The sequence below is a fragment of the Pan troglodytes genome, chromosome 1 (genome assembly GCF_028858775.2).
Source record: "Pan troglodytes isolate AG18354 chromosome 1, NHGRI_mPanTro3-v2.0_pri, whole genome shotgun sequence".
NCBI lineage: Eukaryota > Metazoa > Chordata > Mammalia > Primates > Hominidae > Pan > Pan troglodytes.
In genome coordinates, this window is record NC_072398.2 from 144211433 (window position 1) to 144234949 (window position 23517).

The 23517-nt window shown below is 36.1% G+C and overlaps 1 protein-coding gene across 1 annotated transcript in view; it reads left to right on the forward strand.

The window, feature by feature from the left end:
* Window positions 1-23517, forward strand: part of SELENOF (selenoprotein F) — a 49965-nt gene that overhangs the window by 11277 nt on the left and 15171 nt on the right. Inside the window, 1 exon segment of the mRNA NM_001145843.2 lies at window positions 20464-20527. Within this exon segment, the coding sequence (NP_001139315.1) occupies window positions 20464-20527 (64 nt within the window).

The following is a 23517-nucleotide window of genomic DNA, read 5'->3' on the forward strand; positions in this document are numbered from 1 at the left end:
AACTGATTTCTTGTCTGGCCTATTAGTTCAATCAAAGCAAATATGAAGGAGAAGTATGGTTGCATACCAGGATCCCATTCCACCATGATTGTCAAGCAAAGGGGAAGTAGAATCCCTATAACATGCTTTGATCCTATAGTTCTCCAGTCTTCCTAACTTCTGGCCAAATGAAGCCAAAAAATAATAGGTGCTTTTGTTCATTTATAGTAAGAACCCAGTGTTGGATGAAACTTGAAATGAAAGTAAAGCACATAATACCTGGCACTTAATTGTCTACAATAAATTGTAACATGAAATCTGGTTTAAAAGAATATGGACTGTTAGTTTACACACCTATTGCTAGTAATTTGAGACACCTAACCTCACCTTTAACATCTGAAAACAGAGCCAAGGATAGGTAGTTCAGTCTCTCCAGGTAAACCTACTATGTTTTAAAACCTGCTGTTCAAACAGATTAATAGTGAACTTGCTCGTCTTTTAAATATTTTCATCAAAACTCTTAGATCTATTTAAATTATAAAGTAGACTGGAAAGATCATTTGAGTTATCCAGTTAAAACTAAATTAGTAAGATACCTGTGTTTGTGGTGAGAAAAAAATGTTAGCATATTTCTGTTGTTTCCTTCCAGTACTGTCTTTGACTTGTACATGCTGAATTCTGTTTGAAGTATTATGGTTTGTAAAGCTTTCAGGCATAATGATGTGTTATTATTATTGGTAGTAAAGGTTTGTTTTTAACAGTAAGTACATTTTCGGAGTTCTAAAAGAAAAACAAGCAGGCAAGCTTTGAAATGTTAGTATTCAGCCAAAATTTAACCCTTGATTTCTCTGTATCTGAACCTGAAATTCCAAGTATCTCAAAAATGGCTTGCAAAGCCTTACATGTTTTTCACTTTACTGGTTCACATATACCAGTAAAACATTTTAATGTTTAGAAGATTTCTTTACATGTAAGTTATTCTTTTTCTTGCATGTAAATAAAATCTAAACAAGTTTTTAAAACTTGATTTTAAATAGATTTAAGACATACAACTTAACTAGTTTAGTAGACCTTTTGCTGCCCCTCTGTTCTTTTTGCTGAGGTATTCACATGGGACAAATTGCTGAATAAATCTGTATGAGCCATCCTCTTCTTATCTTTAAGCTGTTCTATGGGCTGTACTACTACTCAACCAACATCCTTTTTCACTGAAACACCAAACTCAGAAGGACTGAAGAACAAGGGGCATTTTATAATAAACAGTGTTTACCACACACACCCCCTTGTGATTAGGGTAAATTGAGAGGTCTGCTATTTGACAACAGATCTGCCAAAACTGTAAACCAAATGCATGTAAAAGCTATTTTTACTTACTGCCTTTTCTTAGTAGTTCTTCATAATACCCCAGTTTTTTGGTATAGTTTTAGTAGAACCAAACTTGCACCACAAACTTCTAAAATTAATTATATTCCTATTCAGTTTTCATTATTAATGGAGCTATATGTTGTATCTTGACACATTTCAGCAGTTGCAGCTCAGCAGTAAAAGTAGATCTGCCAATTAATATATGCCCAGCTAATTACAAGCTGGAGTGATTATCGTATCTAAGTACAAGTAAGCCTGTCTTAATGCATCTTTTACACTGAATCCAGTGTTTTTAACTTTGCTCCTAGCCCCTAATCTCTAAGATGTACTTTTTATTAGCATTGACTAGCACTCTTTGCACAAAACTGGTGAATTTTTTTTTTTTTTTTTTTAGTCAGACTAGTGAAACCAAAACATAGCAAAAAACACTTAAAAATATTACTGGAAATATAAAAGTATGGTATGTTGGGCAATCCTCCCATTTAGATGCAAACCACATGCAAGTATAGAAATAGTGCTAGATTTAATCTATGCAATATTGTTCTCTGGATTTTTGGTACATGATCATGGATAACACAATATATATAATATACTTTTCTGTGTCACTCAACTCTGGCTTAAGGCTTAATTTAAAATCACAGTTTAATTTAGTTGTCAATAAAAGTAAAAGTCTAATATGTAGACTAGTGCCTTACATTAAAAATATTTAAGTCTGGGCAACGTGGTGAAACCCCGTCTCTACAAAAAATACAAAAATTAGCCAAGTGTGGTGGTATACACCTATATTACCAGCTACTCAGGAGCCTGAGGTGGAGGGATAGCTTGAGCCTGGGAGGCAGAGGTTGCAGTGAGCTGAGATCATGCCACTGCACTCCAGCCTGAGCAGCAGAGAGAGACCCTGTCTCAAAAAAGATACATATATTTAAACATAGCTCTGTGTGTGTGGAATCATCGTGAGTATAAATTCTTTAAAAATCAGCTCGGGTATGGTGGCTCACCCCTGTAATCCCAGCACTTTGGGAGGCCAAGGCGGGCAGATCACGAGGTCAGGAGATTGAGACCATCCTGGCTAATATGGTGAAACCCCATCTCTACTAAAAATACAAAAAATTAGCTGGGTGTGGTGGCACACACCTGTAGTCCCAGCTACTTGGGAGGCTGAGGCAGGAGAATCGCTTGAACCCGTGAAGCAGAGGTTGCTGTGAGCCGAGATCGCACCACTGCACTCCAACCTGGGCGACAGAGCAAGATTCTGTCTCAAAAAAAAAGAAGAGGAGAAAGTCAGAGTTTATGTAGAATGCTTTAGCTATTTGTACATAATAAAAAAATGTTACCAGGACATTCATTTTTGGTTCTTAATTAGTTGGATGCTTTATATAGGTCTATCTAAGGATGAGACTCATTTTTAGTAATGGTCACTTTTTCAACAAACTGAATTTAGCCTTTGGTAGCCGGAAGCATAAAATTTTTGTTAGAAATTATTCCCAAAAAAGCAGAAAATGTCTTTGAAACCCCTTGTCATTCTGCTGATTGATATTCCACTATTTTTATTTGGTCTCCCTCCCTTCCAGTTTTGATCATAAAAGACCTACTCAGCGTCTCAAATACAAGCTAGAATAAGATTTTTGATCAGTTATTTTACTACTGTTTTAAATGGCTTTGCTCACAACCCGGGTATAATTTACAGACATTATTGGTAAGGATGTTGACTTATTGTAAAAATCATAACTAATTTGTAGCTTGAAGAAAATGTAAACTAATGAAACAAAACGTACTTAAATTTTAGTACTGTTTTTGTACAGTTAGTATTTACTAAGGAATATAAGTGACTTCAGCTTTATATATTGAATCTTTAGAAGGGTAAAGATACCCAGTCCAGTTGAGTATAACTCTTCCCATTGATCTTGTATATGAACTTCCTTGTCCAACCATTTTAGCTGGTTTAAGGAAAGTAGTTAATCTTTTGACTCATGGACTCCACAGTTGAGCAGCAACCTGGGAGGAAGGAGCAGCTAAAAATCGGAGACTGACAGGCTCTTGCAGCCTCTTTTTTGCTTTTGCATATTCTTTGTCTCACTACTGACTGGCTTTCAAAAAATTTTTTTGAAATTTTTGACAAGGATGGTTGTTTGTCCTAGTTGGATCACTAACCACTTATTAGCTAGGGTTGTGGAATAATGCAAGAACCTGTTAGCTGCATAGTAGCTGTGTAGAATGGTGTATTGGAAAGCAGACAGATGAAGCAGTTCTCAGGTAAAGAGCAGAGCTAGGTACTAGGTAAGCAGTCCCCTAGATATTTTATATCTTTATTCCTCAATTACTAGAGTAAACCACTTCTACTTTAGATGATTTAGAAGATTTAGCTCAGCTTCCCATCTTCTTAGACTTCTCCCCAACCTTACACACCACCAGTATCACTCCCAGGTTATGTTAGCTACACTTTTGTATTCCCAAAGCACTTAGGGATACTTTGATTTATACTATATTATATCTATTGTTTTGCTTTTCTTTCTCTCCCAAGAAATAATGCTGTTGGATTTTTTTCCACCCCACCACCAAGACGGAGTTTCACTCTTGTTGCCCAGGCTGGAGTGCAATGGTGCCATCTCGGCTCACTGCAACCTCCACCCTCTGGGTTCAAGAGATTCTCCTGCCTCAGCCTCCCACCAGCCACCACGCCCAGCTAATTTTTTGTATTTTTAGTAGAGACAGGGTTTCATCATGTTGGCCAGGCTGGTCTCAAACTCCTGACCTCAGGTGATCCACCCAACTCGGCCTCCCAAAGTGCTAGAATTACAGGCGTGAGCCACCGTGCCCGGCCTGCTCTTTGATTTTTTTTTAAATGTTTATGAATCTCCAGCCTTTAGCACACAGTATTTCATAAGTTCTTGCCCTTGAATAAGGCTGTTTTTACTAAGAACAAGTTGGAAAAGGTGATTTTTTTAAAAGCTATGTTGAAAATATACATAACTTTATAGCTACTTGATAAATATCTTTTTCATATATTTCACTTATATCCTGAAATATATTTTTAAAAACTGAAAGAATAAGGAAACTTGTCTCCATGTTGGCAGTTAGCCATTGGTAACACTCTTTGGTTATAATTATCTAACTACAAATATAGATCTCCCATTTCTACATTTTACTTACAAGGATGCCATAAGCATCCCAAATCTATCTAAAAAGAGATAATGTTAATTATTTAGCACAACTTTTTAGTGATTCCAATTTGACCACTCACCTTAATAGGTATTTTTTCAAAGTGTACATGACCATCAGATTAAAATTGTTTCCTGGGATTTTCTTGGGATACATATAAATATTTTTTTTGTTAGAATTTTTGAACTATTCACTATTTTCTAAGATGTATAAGATTAAGTGTAGTATTTTAGTGGGTTAAATAAGTGGGTTATTTTTCTCATCTTTTTATAATCTTGCAAATTCTGTGCACTTGAACTTGCTTATGGCTGCTGGATGCTTTTTTTCATTATTTCCTTAATCAAGGTTCTTAATAATGATTTCAGCTGCTTTCAGATGTTATTTTAGAACTTTTTTTTCCCTAACTATATCCGCCCCTCCCCCTCCCCCCTCTTTGTTTTGAGACAAAGTTTTGCTCTTGTTGCCCAGGCTGCAGTGCAATGGCAGGATCTCAGCTCACTGCAACCTCCCAGGTTCAAGCAGTTCTCCTGCAGGTTCAAGCAATTCTCCTGCCTCAGCCTCGCAAGCAGCTGGGATTCCAGGCACCTGCCAACACACCCGGCTAGTTTTTGTATTTTTAGTAGAGACGGGGTTTCACCATGTTGGACAGGCTGGTCTCAAACTACTGACCTCAGGTGTTCCACTCCCCTCGGCCTCCCAAAGTGCTGGGATTACAGGCGTGAGCCACCGTGCCTGGCCTATATCCAGAAATACTATTTCTTTAGTTAGTACCTTTTCTTTTTTAGATCTTGGTTTCCCAAGGTCCTTGTAGTTTCTTTCTTCCTCCTTCAAAATATTTTGATATAATTGGTTTTAGCATTTTTAGTCTTTTGCATTTACACTTGCCTTATTTCTGAACTACTATTCTGAAGGTCAAGCTGGTACCAAACCAGAGCACCTCTGGAGATAAGAATTCACTTAGCTGAATTACTTATCTGTGTGAAATAATAAACAAATTATTTCAGCCTAATTTATTGTTCAGTTTTGATTAAAAACAAAGAAATTTAGACTAATGGTTAAGATAGACTATAGAACCAGACTGCCTAGATTCAGATATTCTCTGCTACTCAGCGAGTGTTCTTGGACAAATTACCTGATTACTGTGTGTCTGTTTTTATAACTATAAATTGGGGATAATTATAGTTCCTGTCTCATAGAGTGATTATGAGGATTAAATAAGTTAATATGCATACACTGCTTAAAATTGTGTCTAGCATATAACAAGTAGTAGGTAAATACTTGCTGCAGGTGGCGATGACAGCAGCAGCAGTAATAGTAGTAGTAGTAATCTGGTTTGCTGATGATAAAAGCCAGAAAGAACAGAAAATTTGGAGAACTCAGAATAGCATGATAATAATTGCTATTGACAAAGTAGGGTAAAAGAAAATAGATATGAAATATAAACTATCAGATTTGCCAGTGATAAAATTTGGAGGAATATTTTCTGTTATTCCACTTTCAAGTTCCTGGATTAGTCGAATCAAGAGGAAATATATTCTTCCAGAATTAGTATGAAAATTTTTACTATTTATAACTACTTGTATGAAACATAATACAGAAATAAATTATGTCAAACACAATCCTACTTTCAGATTTTTAAGTTCTTTCAACTGACACATTTTAAAAAGGAAAATACTACAAATTTTCCACTTTATAAATGTGTGCCGTTTTGATCACTTGAAAATGTATGAAAGATTGCATTTGGAGGAAAAAAGGTTGTGCTAATAAAAAATGTCTCAAGACCAATGTTAAAGTGGAGCTTAATTTTCTTTGGTTTTTTGTTTGTTTGTTGTTGTTGTTGTTGTTGTTGTTGTTTTAGAGATAGGGTTTCCCTCTGTCACCCAAGCTGGAATGTAGTGGTGCAGTCATAGCTCACAGCAGCCTCCAACTCCAGGGCTCAGGTGATGCTCCTGCCTCAGCCTCCCAGGTAGCTGGGATTATTGACATGCGTCATCACCCCCAGCTAATTTTCTATTTTTGTAGAGACAGGGTCTCACCATGTTGCCCAAACTGGTCTTGAACTCCTGGCCTCAAGCTATCCTCTCCCTGGGCCTCCCAAGTCACTGGGATTACAAGCATAAGCCAACACACCCAGTTGTCAAGGTAGAGCTCAATTTTCTATGACAAACCTAGTCAGAAAATTGAAGGAGACTCATATTTTAAAGTCAGTTTAGAATAAAATATATTATTTATTGGTTTTTACTATTCAGATGACAGATCAGGAGGAAACCATGATATTTTTAAAATTAGAAGTAACATTATAGCAGAAAATAAATTGAGCTATATGTTTGTAATATAAAAATAATTATTTCATAAAAAAACAAAGCAAGCTATCAAACGAATCGCAATTATTTCAAATTTTTCTACTAATATTCTTCTCTTATTTATATGTGTAACCTATCACCTGGTAACAGATTTCAAAGGCTTAAGAAAAATTGGGAAGAGAAAAGCTTAAAAGTAATATTTAAAAAAAAAAAAAAAAAACCTCCAGGTTGAGAAGAGATTTATCTGAGTTTTAGAACATCTTGGTCCCCTTCACAAAATACCAGTAGAAGCGTAGGCTGCAGATCACCAAATCATGCCATTACTTTTTCTGGCAAATAATTCAACAGGTCAGGGATTTGATAAAAGCCTTTTGTTTTCACTTAAAGATCTACTTTCCAGATAATAGGAAAATAATAAAAATACTTATCTTCGATATTAATCTTATTATACTAGAATTGAATAAGTGGACCTAAGCAGTGTATAACATAAATTTATGAATGTAATTGGATGCCCTCCACTTCCCACTCCCATTTCCTAGTTGGAACTAGACTAATTTAAGTCACCTGCTTTATATAGTAGCATTATCATTTTTTTATATGTATTACACTCTGCCTTGATATTTGCATGCACTCCAACAGGCCAGAGACAGTACAGAAGTAATATTAATTAACATGTATACCTCATTAGAAGCTTATCTCTTCTCTCTTTTTATAAGAATTGTTGAGAGAGTTTAATTTTCTATTTATTTATTTGTTTGTTTATTTATTTATTTATGAGACAGAGTCTTGCTCTGTCACCAGGCTGGAGTACAGTGGTGCAATCTTGGCTTACTGCAACCTCTGCCTCCCGGTTTCAAGCAATTCCCCAGCCTCAGCCTCCTGAGTAGCTGGGACTACCGGTGTGCGCCACCACGCCCGGCTATTTTTTTTTTTTTTTTTTTGTATTTTAGTAGAGATGGGGTTTCACCATGTTGGCCAGGGTGGTCTCCATCTCCTGACTTCGTGATCCGCCCACCTTGGCCTCCCAAAGTGCTGGGATTACAGGCGTGAGCCACCATATCCTAGCCGAGAGTTTAATTTTCATCTCAGCTTCTTACTGACTTTGTGATTGAGCTAGCAAATTACTCCAGGATCTTCAATTTTGTCATAATTACATTACCTTACATTAGTGTTTATTTTACACTGGTTATACGCTAAGTGTTTTACCTACATTATCTATTTAATCCTCACAACAACCCTATAATGTAAATACTATTATCCCTATTTAATAGAAGAGGAAACTAGGGTATAATCTGCCTACCGTTAGCTGGCGATTAGATGCCAAAACCTGGTTTTATCTCAGGTCTATTTGATTCTAGAGCCCCCAGGTTTTTAAACCTCTGTGCTATTTTACCTTTTATTTTGAAAATGTTAATAGTAAGACCTGCTTCAGAGTTACTTTAAGAAGTTGAATGAGTTCAATATAAAACACTGGGCTGGCTTTCTGAAGGCCCCTTTTGCCATTTGTACTTAACAATATTAATAATAGAATTTCGTTACTAGTTTTTATTTAAAATTACCAAATCCTTATTTCTCAGTTTACCACAGACTTTAATGGCTCCTGTCACTTGGTGTTTTTCAAGAATATGTTCCCAAATTGGGCTTTATTTAAGGCCCAGCCAGATAATATTTTATATAAATCATGTAATTTTTCTTAATTCGGTAAAAGAGCATCAAAACATTTAGTTGTTTTCAGTTTGCGTGGCTATTGTGTAGCCAGTTGCAGTTACTCATAAGTCAGCTTAAACAGCATTATTCAAGACAATGGCAACTTTTAAGCTTCAGGCTGTCAGAAAGAGAATGCTACTGATGTGTAAAACATAGAAGGATGAAATGGAGGTTAAGCTAACTGTGCGTGAAATTGTAGTCACTAAAGAAATTTCACAGTTGCTTAAAATAGCTTCACTTTTGTCGTGTGTCTGTAAGCATCAGTACATGGACTGGTATCTTCAAAGCAAAAATCTAAATGTCTTTAACATATTCTAATTATAATATAAAAGCATTATTCACAAAGAAGGTTTTTTAAAACATATGAATAATGTTTGGCAACAGTTCACATTCAATGTAAGAATCGCTAAGACTCCTGAGTAGCAGTAATACTAAATAATAACATAGGCCGGGGGCGGTGGCTCACACCTGTAATCCCAGCACTTTGGGAGGCCACGTGCAGGGGGGTGGATCATGCGGTCAGGAGATCGAGACCATCCTGGCTAACATGGTGAAACCTCGTCTCTACTAAAAATACAAAAAAAATTAACTGGGCATGGTGGTGGGCTCCTGTAATCTCAGCTACTCCAGAGGCTGAGGCAGGAGAATCGCTTGAACCTGGGAGGCAGAGGTTGCATTGAACCGAGATCACGCCACTGCACTCCAGCCTGGGCAACAGAGCGAGACTTCATCTCAAGAAAAAAAAAAACTAAATAATAACTAAGTGTTTATTTAATAATAACCACTAACATTCATTAAGTTGTTATCTGAAGGTACTGTTCCAACCACTTTAAATGAATTTGTAGAACCTCACAACAACTCGGTAAATTCCATTATTATCTTTATTTCGTAGTTGAGTCTTAGGCATAGAGATCTTACCTAAGATCATAGAGTGAATTAAGTATCAATATATGTTTCATGTATTTGTATAACAGAATTTTAAGTTTATTTTATGAAGTTATTTAATTGAACCCAAAATATTATTTAAAATTTTTTTATATCTGCTTTTAATATGAAATATAAATACAGTCAGTTCTTTTACATAATTACAAATTAGGATCAGATTCTATCTAAACATATTACAACTTTCTGCCACATTTGCAGACTGCAATGCTCAGAACAAAAATAAACCCTCAAAGTAATTCAAACTGCCTTACAACTGCATTTCCTAGACATACCCACCTCAGAATCAAAATAAACTTTCCATTTATACACTAAATATTTCTTCCTGGGTTAAGATCAAAGAAAAATAAGACTCCTTGTCTTCAAGGAGTAGAAAAAATAGGCATGGAAGCCAGGTGTGGTGACTCACACCTGTAATCCCACCACTTTGGGAGGCTGAGGTAGGCGGATCACCTGAGGTCGGGAGTTTGAGACCAGCCTGACCAACATGGAGAAACCCCATCTCTACTAAAAATACAAAATTAGCCAGGCGTGGTGGCACATGCCTGTAACCTCAGCTACTCGGGAGGCTGAAGCAGGAGAATCGCTTGAACCCAGGGGTAGAGGTTGCAGTGAGCTGAGATCTTGCCATTGCACTCCAGCCTGGGCAACAAGAATGAAACTCCGTCTAAAAAAAAAAAAGAAAGAAAGAAAAAATAGGCATGGAAACTGGACTGCCAGAATACTGTTGATATGATATTCTGTTTGTTGGACGAAAATATAATATCTAATGTTACAAAGGTAACCACTAAAAGAATTAAATTAAATAAAAGTTGGAAGGAAAGGGGAACTAATAGAGCTGTTAAAGTTGGTATCTCATGAGCTATAGATACAACCATATTAATCTTTATGGAAGTGACCAACAGAACTAAAAACAGTTTAAATATTAATGCGTAGGCCAGGCATGATGGCTCACGCCTGTAATCCCACCCAACACTTTGGAAGACGAAGGCGAGAGGATCACTTGAGGCCAGGAGTTTGAGACCAGCCTGGGCAAAATGGCAAGACCAAGACCTCCATCTCTACAAAAAATTAAAAAAAAAAAAAAAAAAGCTGGGTGTCATGACACACACCTGTGGTCCTAGCTATTTGGGAGGCTGAGGCTACCGGAGGATCACTCTAGCCTAGGAGGTCGAGGCTACAGTGATCCATGGTCACACCACTTCACTCCAGCTTGGGTAACAGAGCGAGCTCTGTCTCCAAATTAAAAAAGAAAAAAAGAGTTATTAAGTGGAGGGTAGAAGGCAGAGGAAATGTTTACTTCTTATTTTATAGCCCTTTTATACTGTTTTTTATTATGTCCACATGCATTGATTTTTTTAAAAGAATTCAATGAGATATGTGCTATAAACAAAACATACATGTATGCAATGAAAGCTCTTAGAAGGAGGGCATAACCACTTGGCAGGTCAGGTAAATATCACCACTTGCTTATGTAGGAGTTAATGCTTATAGTAAGTAGGCAAATGGTTGAGAGAAGGCCTTTTCTCTCGCAAAAGGGAAAGTTAGTGGAAAGGCACAGAGGCATGAGAGTATGGCCATCTAAGATAAATCAGATAGCTGGGTTATGATGAGAGAAGATGATGATTAGGTAAGCAGGGGCCAAATAATAGAGGGCCTTATATACCTTCATAAGAAGTTGAACTTTATTCTATATGCAGGGGACAAAATTAAAGGATTATAAAGAGTAAACTGGTATCAGATTTGTATTTTAATAACTTTTGTTGGTGTGAACAGTAGTTGATAAGGCAGAGGGGAATACTTATGCCAGAAAAATAATTTGCCGTTTTCCAGAGGCAAGATACAAGGGCTTAAACCAACACATTGGCTGTGAAAATGAAAAAGGGACAGATTTGAAATCAGTTTAGGCAATAAATTTATTTATTTGGATTTATTAGACTGAATTGGAGAGAAAAGGGGTAAGTGGGGTTGCTTCCCAGTGTTCTTACTGGAGAAACTGGTAACCCTAACACAGGAGAGAGACCAGCTAGTTACAAGATGGCCCATTAAGGCAATAATGGATGGGAGAAGGGGCAGCAACAGAATAACTTTTAATAAAGCATACCCCTTAGCTGTAAATAGTTTTTTTGTTGTTGTTGTTTTGTTTGTTTGTTTTTGAGATGGAGTCTTGCTCTGTCGCCCAGACTGGAGTGCAGTGATGCGATCTCAGCTCACTACTACCTCCACCTCCTAGGTTCAAGTGATTCTCCTGTCTCAGCCTCCCCAGTGGCTGGGATTACAGGCATGTGCCACCACACCCAGCTGATTTTCATATTTTTAGTAGAAACAGGGTTTCACCATCTTGGCCAGGCTTTTCTTGAACTCCTGACCTCATGATCCACTCAGCTCCGCCTCCCAAAATGCTGGGATTACAGACCTGAGCCACCGCGCCCAGCCAACAGTTTTATTTTTGAAGAAAAATTTATTTTGAAGAAAAACGTTTTTGAAGAAAAAAGTTTTAATTTAAAAGGCCATGAATTTTATTTGGCTGCCATAATGAATTCTAAAATAGTATATTGACAGAGTAAAGCAAAAATTTTAAATGTGTGGAATGGCCTCGTTTCTTTTTTTTCTAGTTTTATATTGCTGCTCTTAAATTTTGTATAATATTGAAACTCTTGGATTATTATAGCTTTATTTTTGTATCTTTTTAAAGTTCAAATGTATTAGGTGATTACTATCTATAGGGAGATACCATAATTTAATTTGTTTTAGTAGCTTTGTTTCTTATTGTTTTCAGATATTTATAATCTTTCTTAAAGATGATCATAACTGGCCAGGCACGCCTGTAATCCTAGCACTTTGGGAGGCCAGGGCAGGTGGATCACCTGAGGTCAGGATTTCAAGACTAGCCTGGCCAACATGGCAAAAATACAAAAATTAGCCAGGCGTGGTGGTGCACGCCTGTAATCCCAGCTACTTGGGAGGCTGAGGAAGGAGAATCGCTTGAACCTGGGAGGTGGGGGTTGCAGTGAGCCGAGATCGCACCACTGCACTCTAGCTTGCGCGACAGGAGTGAGACTCCGTCTCAAAAAAAAAAAAAATATGTTGATCATAACTATTCTTTTTATGACAAATAGTGGTTGTTCAGTATTGGAGGGATAATATCAGCAGTGATGCAAAGAAATTATTTCTTCTGCCAGGGCACGGTGGCTCACACCTGTAATCCTAACACTTGGGGAGAACAAGGCAGGAAGATCACTTTGTCCAGGAGTTTGAGACCAACCTGGGCAACATAGCAAGACCCCATCTCTACAAAAAGTTAAAAAAAAAAGATTTCTTCTGAAAGGCATCCTTGCTTCCATATATTATTAGGACCTTCATTTTCAGTTTTCCATTTTCTAAAATACTTTTAGTATTACCAAGGGGCTAGTTGGTTTCATTTAAAAACACTTACTATGGTATTCAAGCTTTGAGTCTGTTTTGGGTTTTTTGTTGTTGTTGTTGTTGTTGTTTTTGAGATGGAGTCTCACTCTGTTGCCCAGGCTGGAGGAATGTAGTGGGGTGATCTCAGCTCACTGCAACCTCCACCTCCCGGGTCCAAGTGATTCTCCCACCTCAGCCTGCCCAGTAGCTGGGATTACAGGCACCCGCCATCATGCCTGGCTAATTTTTGTATTTTTATGGAGACAGGGTTTCACCATGTTGGCCAGGCTGGTCTGGAACTCCTGACCTCAGGTGATCCGCCCACCTCGGCCTCCCAAAGTGCTGGGATTACAAGTGTGAGCCACCGCGCCTGGCCGCTTTGAGTCATTTTTACCAATTCTTTGGATATTGGATCTCAGAAAATATAGTGGTCACATTCTTATTTCCTCAAGTTACTTTTTTTTTTCATCATGTGATATTTCCTAAGTATTGGCAGAACTGAATGCATTGTTCCCAAGTGATGACCCTGGATCATTCATACTTGTAGCTAAAGTATACATAGGGTTGGGGACTGGGGATGTATTTTTTTTCCTAATGAGAGTCTCATCATTACAGTCTTACCCCTTGTTTTAGGTGTATATGTAAATTCTATAGGTGTATATAGAACTCCTGTTTGTCATCACAGTATTGAAAGAAACCTAATCCTTTTTTCTCTCAGGTTTCATAGTTAGAATGGTCTAATCTAGAATGCATTGATATCATTTTCATTTTTAGGGGTTTTTTTTGTATATTTTCATTGAGCTTTTTAGTTCAACATTGTATCTTTATGGAAAGATTCCTCCAATGTATTCTTAGCATCTGTAGAGCCTAGTTTAAATCAAGGTAGATGTTACTTGCTTGTTTTATAACTTTTCTTCTCAGTTTCAAGGCAGAAACTAAAGATACAAAAAGGAATAACACTTTAATGGTATAGTAAAATAAGTTTTAAACTTAGTGAGTTTCCTTAGGCATAAACTCATTGCTTTGTATTTTTTCAGAATTTAGTAAAAAGCACTCCAAGATGAGTAGTAATTTAATCTCAGGTATAGTATTGGAGAATTATATTTGCCAGCTTTGTTTGTTAAAATTATAACGCTGATTTTTTTTCCCCTAATCCTCAGTATTCATCCATTGTTTCTAAGCAAGAATGCCATCACTCAAAGTGAGTATGAAAGTGTCATTAATCAGAAAGTATGGGGAAGACTTGAAGATGAACAGCAAATTTAAAACACCAGTAGATCACTAAACATGGTTTAGGTGATAATATTTTCCCTGAGAATTCGCTGACCAAATTTTGCTAAAAATAGTTTCTGTGTGATGTATTTTTCTGCTGTATGAAAGGAATAAAGTTGATTTTTTAAAATTATACTGGATACTATTAGTGTTTGGAAAAGTGACTCATTTATATTTGAGTGTATCATAATTGATTTTTCATTGGAATATCTAAATAATACAGTGCTCAGCTTTTATCATACTATAGCCATGCTTCCTTATTTTAAAATCCCTTCATTTTATTTAAAGGCAAACCTTCAATAGACCTATAAAATACAGTTATTCCTCAGATATGAATTCTCTTCAGCAGTAAAAATTTTTGCTTTTGTTCAACTAACAGCATTTTCTTCATATTGCTACATAGCATTTATAATTATTATGCTAATGGTTATATTAACTTGGTTTGAAAAACTTCTTTTAATATAAACAAAACTAGCACTTTAGGAGGATAAAAACCAAGTTTAATTACCGTTTTTAAAATATCTTAGTTTTTTTCTGTTGGTACTGTGGAATTGCTTTAATACTAACCTTTCGATTTTAAATAGTTTCCAAAATGAGAATCTATAGCTACAAGCAGTACCTCATAAGGAAAGGGGAAAAAAAAACGTACTGTAACATTTGTCTTGCTTCAGTCAATGTTTATGGTTTACCTTTTCAGATTAATGCAGTTAATCTGTTGAACAAAAAGCCTACTGTTTTACCATTTTGCAATTTTTGCCCTATTAATATAACATAGTATAAGGCAGTATTCCTCATCCCTGCCTGCCCATTACAATCATTTGAGTAGTAATTAAAAATACTGATGCATGGATCTCACCCCTAGATATCCTAATTTAGTTTATCTGGGGTAGGTTTTAGGGATCAGTAATGTTCAAAATATTTCCAGGTGATTCTAGTGTACTGTCAGGGTTGAGAACTCTGCTCTAAGGTAGTTTGAATTTGAAAGCTTGAGAAAATTTGGAGTGGCCATTTTCATTACAGACGAACAATGAGTAATATCCCTGAATAGTCCCTGAACTGAAAATTCTATTAAGTAGACATGATAATGGCCTCATGTACACAACTTGAACTTAACCAATACTGTGGAAGTATTAATGTTATAATAAAAGATGTTATATATTGAGCATCTAAAAAATCCAGGCTTTTCGCTTTTTTTGGTGACTTCTTATAGCAATTCTGGAAGGTAGGTAAATAACCCTTTTGTTGAGACAGTAAACTGAAGCTCAGTGAATGACTTACCCAAGGGGGCATACTGCTTGTAAGTGGCAGAGCCAGAACTGGACTACATACAACTTTGATTTGACAACTTGGATTCTTTTTACTATACCATGCCGTGTGAAAATTTGATATTTAGTTTGACTCAACTTAAATAATTAGTTTATCAAGGTTTTCTTAAGGTCATGTTTCTTTAGAGCCGTGGTTATTGTTACCAACAAAAATACTTTAAGTGCTTCGTATTGGAAAGTAGTAGAGTATTTCTGACTTGGACAGGTTTATAAATGTGTAATGGTGCTGGTGGTGGTGGTAGTGGTATGATGATGGCACAAGAGTTAACAAATACTGCACTTTTAAAAAAAATTCAGAAAATGTGTGTAATTCTCAAGTGTCACCTTTGTTCAGTATTATAAATGAACTTATTCTGGAATCTAGCTATCTGGTGAGAAACAGCATAGACCAGCTTTTTGAACATTTTTGTGGCGACTAGTTGGACCTTAATTATAACAAAGATAGCTACAAAAATAGTGTGGCCTTTTTCTACATGTGAAACCTCACTTAACCCCTTACTAATCTCAGTACAGTTTGAGTAGCTCTTATCTGGAATTATTGGGACTAGAAGTGTTTTGGATTTCAGATTTTTTTCAGATTTGGGATGCTGAACCTGTAGTACCTGTAGTACTTAAAATATTTAAACTGGGAAAACATCAACTAACCACAAAGCTGGAATTTATCCGAAGACTAATGAATAAAAATCACCTTTTTAAATGGGAAATTCGCATATTTTAAAATCCTGTTACAACTAAGGCACATTAGTGATAGAGCTGAGGTAGTTAGATATTTCTACTTCCCCCACCCAGAGAACCATATCAGAAGTTTAGAAAAATCTGACGGTCATAAGTTACATGGAAATAGAGACTCCAAAGGGAAAAGATGCAGTTTGTGTATCGTTCTCATATTTTCCTAATGATTTCTTACATTTCCCTAGTCCTAATACAATAATGGGCTAGAGTTAGATTGTCTGTACGAGTAAGACTCCTCTAATTCGTATTTTTAAAAAGGCCTACCAACTTGCTGTTAGAAGTTATATGACTTTCTTCTTTGATTTTTCTCTTGTAATGGTATTTTTCCCTAAATGTTTGAAGATTAAAAATTTTGTATGCTAGTCACTTTAAAAAGTAAAAATACTGAGGTTGGAACTTGGTTAAATCAGGGAATTAACTTTATTTGTCATTTCTTCATGCACTAGAGAATTTCTACTATTTATAAGTAGCATATATTTCATTGTGTGTGAATTTGTATGTAGTGCCAAAGATACTTAGGATTATATGGCATTTTAAATTTACTACAATCTGTAGTTAAGTTATTTATTCACCATGGAAAACAAATATTTTCCAGTGAACACCACAAATCATATATATATATGTGTGTGCGTGTATATATATGTATGTGTGTGTGTGTGTGTGTGTGTGTATGTGCGCCCGCTAACAACACAGATTAATGCTTTTAGAGTTTGACTTTTAATAATGTTCTGCAACTTTGAGTTCCATCCATTTTCTTTTGTTTACCCTGGACTGGAACTACTCTACAAACTTTGTCAAAGGAACTTGAAATATTTTTGAAGTTTTGTCATGAAAAAAGAGGCATTTAATTTTGTTATATGAATAGTTCTCTCCCTTCAGCACACCTATATTGAGAAGCTTTGTGTCTGATTCTGGGGGAAATTAAGATGTTTCCTGTCTGCTGTCAAGTTACAGGCTATTTGATGCACATTATGATGAGAACAAAGTTCTGTGAAAGTTTACTAGGAAAATCCTTACCTGAGACGAGGAAATCAACAAAAGTTTTTTTGAAAAAGGTCACATCTGAGCTGCCTGCTCATTAAAGGATATGTTTCTAATATTTTTGGTTAATCAGTTGATATTTTGTGGTGCAGAGACAAGCTTCCCATGAGTGGGTTATGGGTGTGGTAAGATACTGAGTCCTTGAGCCCTTGAGACAACAAAGTGCGGCCTGAGGTAAGCAGGGCTCCCAGGCTAGTCTTGCCCATTTAAAAGCTGCTTCATCCTTTTACTGCAGTGCTCCGTACAATCATTATCATTTCCCACATGTATCATGATATAAAGAAACAGTGGTGTAGAGAAATATTATTAGGTAAGGTAGTGGAATCTCCACCAAGAGTTTCTAAAGGCTTATAAACAAAAGATAAATCTAATAACCAAATCTAAATATGGCCTTATATGCTTTTAATTGTAGTAAAATGTACACTATTCACTATTTTAACTATACACTATGTATGTACACTATACACTAGTGTACGTACACTATACACTAGTGTACGTACACTATACACTATTTAGTGTAAAATGTACACTAAAATTCACTATTTTAACCATTTTTAAGTGTAGAGTGCTATGGCATTAAGTACATTCGCATTGTTGTACAACTGTGTTAACCATCTTTCTCCGGAGTCTTCCCAAACTGAAACTTACACCCATGAAACAATAACTCCCTATTCCTTGCCCCCACTGACAACTACCATTGTGAATTTTTGACTACTTTAGTTACCTCATTTAAACATTTGTCCTTTGGTGACTGCCTTATTTTACTTAGCAAGATGTCATTAATGTTGTAATAAGATTCGTTTATATTGTAATATGTGTCCGAATTTTTTTTTTTTTTTTGAGAGAAGTCTCGCTCTTGTCCCCCAGGTTTGAGTGCAATGGCTTTATCTCAGCTCACTGCAACCTCCGCTTCCTGGGTTCAAACAATTCTCCTGCCTCTGCCTCCCAAGCAGCTGGGATTAAGGCGCCTGCCACCACACCCAGCTAATTTTTGTATTTTTTAGTAGAGACAGGGTTTCACCATGTTGGCCAGGCTGGTCTCGAACTCCTGACCTCAGATGATCCGCCCACCTCAGCGTCCCAAAGTGCTGGAATTACAGGCGTGAGCCACTGCACCCAGTCAGAATTTGCTTCCTTTTAAAAGCTGGATAATCCTCTGTTGTATGTATATACCATATTTTGTTTTTCCATTCATCTGTTAATGAACACATGAGTTTTTTCCCACCTTTTGGCTATTGTGAATAATGTTGCTGTGAACATGGGTGTATAAATATCTGTTTGAGGCCTTGCTTTCACTTCTTTTGAGTATATACCCAGAAGTAGAATTGCAGATCATATGGTAATTCTATTTTTAATTTTTTGAAAAACTGCAATTCCATTTTCTATAGCCACTGGACCACTTCTCATTCCCAACAGCAGTGTACAAGGGTTCCAATTTCTCCATATCCTCATCTCTTTTTTTTTTTTTAATAATAGCTATCCCAGTGATGTGAAGTGGGATCTCATTGTGGTTTTGATATGCATTTCCCTAATCTCTAGTAATGTTGACCATCACTTCATTAGCTTATTGGTAATATGGCCTTATATTTTTCAAGATTTTTTTTCTGGAGTTGTCTAACCAAGATTAGCCATATCTTTTTGAAAAGCAACTTATTGCATAAAATTAATTTAACCTATTCTTTCTTTCTTTTTTTTTTTTTTTTTTTTTTTTTTTGAGACAGAGTCTTGCTCTGTTGCCAGGCTGGAGTGCAGTGGCGTGATCTCGGCTCACTGCAACCTTCGGCTCACTGCAACCTCCGCCTCCCGGGTTCAAGCGATTCTTCTGCCTCAGCCCCACGAGTAGCTGGGATTACAGGCATGCGCCACCACGCCCAGCTAATTTTTGTGTTTTTAGTAGTGACAGGGTTTCACCATGTTGGCCAGGATGGTCTCTATCTCTTGACCTCGTGATCCGCCCACCTCAGCCTCCCTAAGAGCTGCAATTACAGGCATGAGCCACCATGCCTGGCCAAATTAACCTATTCTTAAAGTTTTATTGCTGCAGTGACCCTTAGAGATCATCAGAATTCTTAATCTGAAATCCGTCATTGGTTTCAGAGTCCATGAACAGCCTGCATTAAAGCAAAATTCTATCAGATTCTCAGAAGGGTCAGTGACTCCCCAAAAACGTAAGAATTGATCCAGCCCAAAGTCATCAAACTGTTAAGAATCATTGTCTTTTTAGGTCACATTAAGGTAGTTTTTTAATCACTACTTTATGCCTTTCTGTATTTTCCAAACTATTTTAAATAAACATGCATAGGGCATGTGTTGTTGTTGTTGTTGTTTTTAATTAAGTAAATGCTGTTTTAGAACCTGAAAAAGTAAAGTCCATCTTTCTTGAACCTCCATAAAAAACAAATCTAAAAACCAAGAAGAAATGAAATGCATATGATACGTTCTTAAAATTGCCAGCCTTCTCTTATGGTCACAGCATTTCCAAGTATATTCCTGCCCTATAAAAAGAATAGTCAGGCTCTGCAACTACAAAAAAAGTGATGTTTACCATTGAATCCATTTCAGCTGAATTCATTGCAATAAAATATTTGCATTTGAGTTTTTTATAATGAGCTTTTACTATAAAGAGAATGTGCAGGTTCTATAGCTAGGAAAGAGATACTTACCATTGAATCCATTTCAGCTAAATTTCATTAAAGGAAAATATTTGCATTTGAGTTCTTTATATAAGAGATTTTACTGCTTTTCTTATAATATCTCCACATAGTACTTTCTGTAACGATTGTTTTAATTTTAAAACTTTGATCACTTAATATTAAAAGCAACCAGAAAGAATTTTTATTAAGTAACTATCTTGGATAGATGATATATACCATATTCAGTTTATCACCCTAAAAAAAAGGTAGGAAACCTTTAATATTTTGTAGAGCTTCCTAGGACATCTTACCTATTTAAAGTTTATTGTCAAATATCCTTATCTCCTTCGGTCTTTTTGGCTAGGTTTAAGAATAATTGAAGTAGGTTGGAAGTTTCTCTACCATTTATTATACTTGGGCCTCCATCTTCTCTTCCATTAGACTGGAACTACATGGTCCTGTCTGGCTAACCAGCTTTGACATTTCTTTGATCTATATATCTGCTAACTGTAATGTTTATACTGTGAAAATTTATATTTATTTTATAAGTACATTTTTAATTTATACCAGTTTTTTAAATTCCTGTTTTTCCTTTTGTAGCTGTATGCAGGAGCTATTCTTGAAGTTTGTGGATGAAAATTGGGAAGGTTCCCTCAAGTCCAAGGTATATAAAATTTACTCCAGTAAACTGTTCAGTCATTTAAAATCAACATTTTATGTGAATCGTTTTCACTATATATTCCCAGGAATAAGAATTTTTAGGATTATACTTTCTTAACAATATATGCTTTTTTTTCCAATTTGTTTTCATGGAGGTGGTTTGTTAAAGTAATTGGTGAATGCTATGTTACTTTAAAAAAACACAATATATGAAATTTAGAGGCCAGGCGTTGTGGGTCACACTCAGCTCATGCCTGTAATCCCAGCACTTTGGGAGGCCAAGGTGGGTGGATCACGAGGTCAGGAGTTCGAGACCAGCCTGGCCAAGATGCTGAAACCCCATCTCTACTAAAAATACAAAAATTAGCTGGGCGCGATGGCGGGTGCCTATAATCCCAGCTACTTGGGAGGCGGAGGCAGGAGAATCACTTGAACCTGGGAGGCAGAGGTTGCAGTGAGCCGAGATCACGCCACTGCACTCCAGCCTGGGCGACAGAATGGGACTCTGTCTCAAAAAAAAAAAAAGAAATTCAGATTTAAAATACAACACATGAAGGGGTTATTTTCTTAAAAGAAGAGCCTTTCCTTTGCCGGGTCGGAATTTTGCAGGAGCCTTTCCTTTACAAGATGTAAGTGTAATTTCTTTAAGTAGCACACCACTGTAGTTTATTTTAAATGTGAATTGATTTATGTGGAACAATTGCATTAAGAGTAGACCTGTACAAAATAACAAATCACCAAGGAAAGAACTAATTGCCGAAGAATTTGAAATACAAAAGAGAGAAAGTCATATGTATATATCTTCACAGGGAATTTTAAGGGTAAACATGTTAAAGGATAATTGTGAAGGTATATTCTTTGGGTTGACATCCAATAGTAATGAGGAGCTTTGCATTGCCAAGAAAGGCTTGAACTAAGGCTTTTGTCTTCTGTCCTTGCATGTCACTTTGAAAATCAGTTTTATGAAACTGAACTTGTCTGAAGGTAATAACGCTTTCTCTTTTTTTTTTTAACCGAAATACATAAGTATTCCATTTATATACCTCATTCTACCTCGATTTTTGCTGACATTCCCGTGATTTCTTGCCTTATTTAGTTAATGGCAAGAGAATTTTTTGGATTTAATATTTTATAACATTGCCTGTATTAGCACATGCTTTTTATTGCTGACCTAGAATTGTTTATAATAAAATATTGATCATTTGGCACAGAAATGTAATATAGTAGTTTGACTTGGGATACTTAATGAGGCCCAAAGCAGATACATATCTAATCAAAAACAGTCTTTGTTAGAATAACACATTCTGATATAGCAAAGAAGATATTTACTTTTGCTTGGGAAAAAAATTTCTTACTCTGATTTATTTATTTATTTATTTTGCCTCAAACACTTAAACTCAGAATTGTACCACAGTTGTTTTGGCTTTTTTATATCCATTCTCTGAATGATAGTGTGAGCATTCTTATTTCTAGAAAGTTTTAGCAATTGATTTTTAGCTGCATTGATTATTTATACTTACTTGTTTTATTAAAAACAACATTTTATAACTTAGATTTTCATGAGAATCAAGAGTAGCTTAGATACTGTGATTAGCCCTCCTAGTTATGATATCAGATTTTATTATCTACAGTAATATATATTTCTTATGTAAATTATCGAACCTTGGGGTATATATATCATACTGTCTTTTCCTTTTGAAAACAATTGAATTTTAATGCTTTGTGTAAATATTTATCTACTTGCTTAAAAATTATTAATTCCATAATGTGTAACTGTATTTAATATTGTTATGTATAATACCAGTATTTTCTGAGCCCATGAAAAGTTGTTATAATTGTGATAAAACCATTATTAAATTCCCACCCTCAGAATTTCCATCTTAAAGATATTCTGAAATAGAACATGGAGAGTTGTTGATTTATACAGTAATTACAAATACCAAACTAACTTTCATGTCATCACTGCTTCATATTCTTTTCTCTCTTTTTTTTTGAGACAGAGTCTCACTGTCGCCCACACTGGAGTGCCGTGGCGCAATTTCAGCTCACCGCAACCTCTGCCTCCCAGGTTCAAGTGATTCTCCTGCCTCAGTCTCCTGAGTAGCTGGGACTACAGGCGCACGCCACCACACCCAGCTAATTTATTTTTATTTTTAGTAGAGGCGGGGTTTTGCCATGTTGGCCAGGCTGGTCTCGAACTCCTGACATCAGGTGATCCGCCTGCCTTGGCCTCCCAATGCCGGGATGACAGGCATGAGCCACCACACCCAGCCACTGCTTCATATTCTTTATCTTCAACATCAAGTAGCTTCTGGGATTATCATGATAACCTTCATTATACTCTAGCTTATAATACATTGTCAGTTTTTAAGGTCACTTAATTTAAATTAACCATTTCATGAAACAAGAGTAAATTAATGTTAAATTATTTCAGGAGGAAGGATTTAAATTTTGGTATGTTTTACCCACATTAAACCACTCACAGTTGTGTAAAAAAAAAATCTCAGATCATATTTCTTAGTCAATTCCAAATATGCCTTCTAAAATACCTTTTTTTCCTTATTCTAGTTGTTTAAATATAGAAGGCTGTCTATAATAATTTCTCATAGTAGATTTTGTCTAGTATTCTTTCACTTCACTTGTGACATCCTAAGTAATCATGTTTTTTTTCTCTCTCTTGAGTCTTCTGTGTTAAGAATGTGGCTGTCTCTCAGAAAGTAATGTGGTTTGTCCCTAATTTTGTATGGGCTTGGCAAACTTTCTATAAAGGACTAGATAGTAAAAGTTTTCAGCTTTATAGGCAACATGGGCTCTGTCATAACTATCGAACTCTGCTATTATAGCATGGAAGCAGCCATAGACAGTTCTTAAACGAATGCACGTCACTGTGTTCCTGTAGAACTTTATTAACAAAAGCAAGCAGGACAGATTTGGCCCGTGGGCCTCAGTTTGGCAACCTCTGTATTAGAATCATAAACGTTCAGACGCAAAAAG